At 39.5% G+C, this 6513-nt stretch overlaps 2 protein-coding genes across 4 annotated transcripts in view; one reads left to right on the top strand and one right to left on the bottom strand.

Annotated features, from left to right (window-relative positions):
* Positions 1–2295, top strand: part of BET1L (Bet1 golgi vesicular membrane trafficking protein like) — an 8601-nt gene extending 6306 nt beyond the window's left edge. For both annotated transcript variants that reach the window (XM_024197876.1, XM_024197883.1), the window contains exon 4: positions 658–2295. In XM_024197876.1, the coding sequence (XP_024053644.1) occupies positions 658–825 (168 nt within the window). In that variant the 3' untranslated portion in view covers positions 826–2295. The remainder of the gene's footprint in view (positions 1–657) is intronic.
* A 392-nt stretch (positions 2296–2687) lies between these two features.
* Positions 2688–6513, bottom strand: part of ODF3 (outer dense fiber of sperm tails 3) — a 16689-nt gene continuing 12863 nt past the window's right edge. For both annotated transcript variants that reach the window (XM_024197864.2, XM_024197856.2), the window contains one exon: positions 2688–5145. In XM_024197864.2, the coding sequence (XP_024053632.1) occupies positions 5056–5145 (90 nt within the window). In that variant the 3' untranslated portion in view covers positions 2688–5055. The remainder of the gene's footprint in view (positions 5146–6513) is intronic.

A 6513-nucleotide genomic window follows, 5' to 3' on the forward strand; every position in this document is an offset into this window, starting at 1 on the left:
CACCCTGATTGAATTGGCCTTGTCAACACTGGTTCTCCACTTGCGAAGTAACTCTCTTCTCTCCATGTGTCAGTATATAATTCCTGCATCTGTAACTTTCACTCTATGCATCTGAAGTAGTGAGGCTTTTACCCGCGAAAGCTTATGCCCAAATAAATCTGTTAGTCTTTAAGGTGCCACCAGACTCCTTGTTGTTTTTGTATGACATAATTGAGGACCCTGTCGTAATGCATATGTAGACTAGGACAAAACTAAGGTTGCTCTGAGGACCCTTAATTCTGCATTTTCTGATTTGTGTGCAATTAAAATACCTAAAGTTGCATTGACATGGGTTGTTGTTATATTTTGGGGGTGTACATTGCATTTAATAGAACTTTACTTGCCCTTCAAATATCTAACTGCATTGAATGAACTGAAGGTAATATTCTGTCCCTGGAGCCTGAGTGTGAGAGTAGCAGACAGTGATTTCTTAACGACGGATTGCTGCTTGTATTTTGCTTTTCCTTTTTTTTTTTTTTTTTTCATTCTAGACTTTAGAGTTAGTCAGTTCCCCAGGCAGCTAGTGACTGAAATGGTTCTGCTTAAAAAAGTAGCACTCTCTAGGGAAAGTCCCATTTGTTTTATAATTTCTCCATTTCACCTTTCTGTCTCCCTCAGGACTCAGATTTCATGAGTGTGACAGGCCTGCTGACGGGGAGTGTGAAGCGTTTCTCCACCATGACACGCTCGGGAAGGGATAATCGCAAACTGCTTTGTTACGTTTCTGCTGGACTGGTGGTTGTCTTTTTCATCCTCTATTATCTGGTCTCAAAAGCACGGACTTGAGTGGGGTCCTCATGCTGGAATTTTTATGGAAAGAAAAACTTTGGTCATGATAAACAGAGACTTGCTCAAGGTTATCCTCAATCTACCCTTTCAAGAATTGTTGGGATATTCCTGGAGGACCTCTCTGGACTCCAGGTTACTGTCACTTTTCTAATCAGTCTTGGAGAGATTCATCAATTATTTTCATAAAATGAATATAGTTCATTTTGATCTTTTTAAATGTATGTATACCACAACTTGATCTCCTAGTTGGCACTTAGCCTTCGTTTATTGCTTTATTGTCCATGACCTTTAGCCTTCATCTATTACCTGGCTCATAACCATGTCGTGTCCACCTTAATGACGTGCTGTGTTGTTAATGTGAAAGTATCTGACTCAACCCATAGTAGCAATGTGCCTGTGTCCATTCATAAATGAGCAGAGCTGGGGAGGCTGCATGGTTTAGTCTGAATATGGGACTGGGAGGCAAGAGCTGTTGAGTTCTAATCCAGCTCTGTCATTGCCTTGCTCTGTGGACTTGGGAAGTCAGTTAATCTCATTTTATGTTTTGAAATACATTAATACCAACAGCATCTCACTAGGCTAGAATTGTTGTACAACACTCTGAAGAACTGAATTGTGTGTGGTAGGTACTGAGTTGAGTAGTTACTACTTGTTACAAAAATCCATCAGCCATTCATGGTATCAGAGCAGGATTTTACCACCATGATAGCTTGGTTCTACCTGCTTGCTTGTCTTATAGCTGAGGATGGGGAAAGGCAGTAAAGAGATGGCTGGTGGCAGTAGCACAAATAATATGGCTCTTGTAACACATACACACGTGCTCAGTTGCAACTGTAGAAGACATGAGAGAGTTGAAAAACTGAAGAGGAGGAAAAATATTACTTTACAAAAGGCTTGGAAACTATTGTTTAAATAATCTAGAAGGGGAAGTTGTTTGTACAGTTGGTACTAGCATTCCCATAATACATTTCCACTCCATAGGTAAAGATGGAGTTAGATCTGTCATCTTAAGTGGTCTGATCAGAGGGATGATTTAAAATAGGAGGTAACCTTAGAATTCCCAATTCTTTGTCCCCTCCACAGTACATCACCTGGTAGGTACGCTGCATGTCACTGGGTGACTGTCTGGAATACATACCTGAGCAAGTATTGTCTATTGTTTGTGAAGCCATCACTCCAGAGCTTGCAGCACTTTGAGATACAGTATGTACCCTGTTCTGTGATGATTCTACATAATTCTGTGCATTAGAATGCTGTGTGGATGAAGGATGTTTATGATCTTTCAGCACTACATCTTTATTCTGTACTGTATGCTGGTTAAGAATGCTCATTCCAAATCACCCTTCTCTCCCTTTCATTGACCTTGTCGCTTCCCCTCTCATTCCAACCCATGTATGTTCTCCCATCTGAATTATTTATATCTGCCTCCAGTTATAATAAACCATTCTAAAAATACTGCTATTGTTTTAAAAAAAATACCCAAAACTCTACACGTTATTTTAAAAGGCTCTTATGGTACAAAATAACTCTACCATAATTGTTTTGTAGTGTATATTATTTGTTCCAAGGGCTTCTCTGGATTCTCCTGTAAGAATGCCTTGCTTGATGATTGGGTATCTCTTATTCCTCTTGATGTAGCCACCTCTCTAGGACCAAAGAACATATCCTCTATACAGTTATTCTCCCCAAACAAACTCATATTCCCTAATCCCTGTATATATTGTCTGACCCTGACAAATGACACTGTGTGACAGTGAAGAATTCCTCTCTTACAAGTCACCGAACATTGATCCTTCTGCAGATTTAGATCCAGTTTTCTTAATCTGCTTCTTACCTTGAATATTGATTTTCTAATATACTGTAACTTGTGTCCTTATCCTGTTCCAAAGGTAGAATGTGCAATAGGGATGGAGAGAGAAGGATGCAGTGATGATCCACTGTGGCTCTTGGCTCAGTTGACTCAGTCCTGTTTGATTCTTGTCTTTGGTAAGACTTGGCTGTTCTAAGCTCATTTTACATGCTTAAAAATTTGGGTGGCTCACTTGACTATTCCGTCTGCTTCCCTCAAGCAAATCTTTCCTAACCAAAAAACTCCAAAGCACTAATTCTTGCCAGAGCAATGATCTCTTTATTTTGCTTTTAATGGTGTGAATAAACTTGTACTGTCTTAAGATGCTGCACCAATAATGTTATATGTATGTTCTTATCATGGTCCAAAGCTGTATTATACTAGCCAGTTTCCAAACATGTACCATGATTAACTTTTTATAGAACCTGTTGCCTTGGAACCTGCATTGATGCACAACATTAAATACATCAGTAATACAATACTCGCTACAATGGGCAGTGGAGATTACATCCAAGCTCTAAGATGCATTAGACCAGAAGGTGTGACAAGATAGCACCCTATGGGATCTGCATGTATCCATAAAGAAGAAGAGAAATTGTCCCCCACTGACTTCTGTGATGAAGAGGAAAAATGACCACTCAAGTACAAATCACCCATCTAGCTCAGAGTCAATAATAGAGCTGGTCAGGAACTTTTAAACAATTTTTGTTGTTGGAAAATGCTCATTTGTCAAAACCAAAACTTCCCCTGGGTTTAAACGGATTGTTGGACACTTTTGTCCCAATTTTTTTCGTTTTTGGAATGAAGTACTTTGATTTTTTTATTCAAAATGACTTCTTGTTTTGAAATTTTAGTTTAAAAATATTTTTAAAATAAAGGTCAGCATTGTCCTCTGGAGTCCAACAGTTCGCTTCCCCATCACCACCTTCACACTAACCTTGCCTTGAAAGGCTAAGTAAAACTTTGAGAGAACAAAATAAATGGGGGAAGGGACTGTTGGGGTTCCCAGCTTGGTTAAGTGGGGCAGACAATTTGTCCTTCCCAATAATTGTGTTAACCTTCTTTGAGTGCCACAGCTGAGCCCAGGCACTGCTCGTAGCAAGGGATGGTGCAGAGTTGCACCATTTCTGCGTGGAGCTTGGGGAGGAAGCCTCACAGAAACTGGATTTTCCCCTATAATTCAGGAGGAGAATATCTACTTCTATACCACTTCAACAGGAGCAACTTCCCACCCCTGCTGTGTCAGGCCTGCTCCAAGTGGTGATGTGTAGCTGCAGGGTGTCCATAGCTCTACCTCCTCCTCTTAAGGGCAGTATGCTTCTCTGGAATAGTTCCTGTGCTTCCTAAGTGCAGCCTGCAGTTATGGTTGGCCTGCATGTGGACCTTGCAAGGCGCTGCATGTTCACAGCCATCCGGCATACAGCAGCTGAGAGAGCAAGAACAGCGCTTCTCCTAGGTTAAGGGGATGTTGTTTGGCAATCTAGGCTTACTTTGTTTTAAAAAATTCTAATGAAACTTTGTTCTTAAATTTAATGAAAAGTTTTTTTTAATTTAGGATTTTAACATTTTCTAGCAATTCTAAAATGGCAATATTTTGCTAAGGCTTGAGAACCAGAAGTGGTTCTAATCATCTGCTCCCCATCCCCATTATCCAAGATTAGTGAAGAGGAAAATGTAAACTAGGAATGAGTGGTGAAAAGCCCATTTAAATTTTTAAAGTTTTGTTTTAATAAGCTAAAGATGTAACACATATAAAAACTTGTTTTAACCACACAGTATCCCTTTAAACTTTAGTCTGTAACTCCATCTAAAGGTAGATTCAAAGTATTCAGCTACTTTGACATGATAAATACTGACTCCCTGATTTATTGTCTTTACATGGTGATACTGCAATAGAACACAATAAAAGGGATAAATGACGCATACAGTGAGGGTCATCACAAGAGTAAACAAACAACAAAATAGCTCAGTAGTACAAAATTGAGTGACTCTTTATGTATACAGTTTTGAATTCCCAGTTTCTGGAACACAGGATCCAGATGCTGCAATGCACTAGTGCCAGGGTTCAGACTCTCAGCAGGTAGATACAGCAAGATCCACACGCCAGGGCAATACTGCTAGCTTCAGCATGTCCTCTTCATTAAGGGGGGATATGGAAAATTTCTTCATAGCCAGAGGCAAGTTAAAATATTGCAAGTGATCATTTTCTGAATATTCGTCCTCCTTTAGTGCTAGAACTTGTAGAAACTTATTACTTGTTTGAAGATAGATGATTGTTAATTATAAGATAACTTGTATAAAAACTGGCAGCTTTAAAATATAAAGCAACATGATATAGAAAAATAAATGTAGTTTCTGTAAGGCGGCTTGCGTGAAGGTCAATAGACATCCACTATCAAAGGCATTGTATACTCAGTGTGTCGGATTCCAAAGGTAACAACTGGGGCACAAGGCTTGGTCAGTGTTATCTGGAGATGGAAAAGTAAATACAACACATCAGGATATTCACCATTAACTAGCATCAGTTTGTTAGTTTCTACTTTCTATGCTACATGACCTCCCCAATCAAGTACAATATCTGGACAGTCCAGGTCACCTATTGTCTCACACAAACGCCCCTTTTACTAGATTCCTATCAGTGAAAAGAAAGTTTGTAACTGAAGGGGCAGGTTGGTGCACAGACTGTCTAGATCATACAGCCAGATTAGAATGGTTGAAGAGCAATCAGCTTCTCTGAACTCTGGGTTAGATGTTACAAAATTTCCTAATAAGAGGAGGGGTGTCTGGTGGTGTTTGACCTTTGATGTTGGCAGTCTGAAAGTGCAGCTTCTTCCCTTAGGGTACGTCTACACTACGAGATTAATTCGAATTTAGATAATTCGAATTTGGGAAACAGATTGTATAAATTCGATTGTGCGCGGCCACACTAAGCACATTAATTCGGTTTTTAACCACATTAATTCGGTGGTGTGCGGCCACACTACCCCATTAATTTTAACCACATTAATTCGGTGGTGTGCGGCCACACTACCCCTAATTCGAATTAATAAAATCGATTTTGGTGCTACTCCGCTCGTCGGGGTGGAGTACAGAAATCGATTTTAAGTGCCCTTTAATTCGAAGTAACTGGCTCCGTTGTGTGGACGGGTTAAGGATTAATTCGGATTAACGCAGCTAAATCCGAATTAAAGTCGTAGTGTAGACCAGGCCTTAGATAAGTAGCCTTGTTGCTTCTGGATGCACCACACCCTGCATCAGTTTCTTTATGAAATAGATTTCTCATAAATGATAATAGTTTGTGAGGTTTACTTACCCAGATACTCCTATAGATCCCACCTTGTCCACTTTATGCCTCTCTCCTTTTATTGTTGCTAGAATGCATTTAACTGTACCCATTAAGTTGGTATTTTTATTCCAACACCCTCTAATCAGTTGTTTCTATAATAATTTTTGACATTACCGCCATTTGGGTTAAGAGTTCCTGTGCTTTTTTCTTAGACCAGAGATGAGTATTTTAGGAATATTGGTGTAAAATCTATTCAATATCTCTTATTTCAATGGTCCCTTTTAAAACAGTTTTGTTTTTTTTTTAATTCCCCCTTTCCTCCCCCCCCTCCCATTAGTATTAGGGATGAGCTGTGAAGTTGTAGGCTGCATTGGTACTTGCCCAAATTTCAAAATACTTCCAATCCTATATTCCAGCTTGAGCAGGCTTCTAACTGAAATATTTTTAATTATTCTTAATTATGTCCCCTTGTACATATAACTTGCATTATTGAAAGAAAGGGATGTGTGTGTGTGTGTGTGTGTGTGTGTGTGTGTGTGTGTGTGTGTGT

Source organism: Terrapene carolina, unplaced genomic scaffold (assembly GCF_002925995.2).
Source record: "Terrapene carolina triunguis isolate 2854851 unplaced genomic scaffold, T_m_triunguis-2.0 Scaffold90, whole genome shotgun sequence".
NCBI lineage: Eukaryota > Metazoa > Chordata > Testudines > Emydidae > Terrapene > Terrapene triunguis.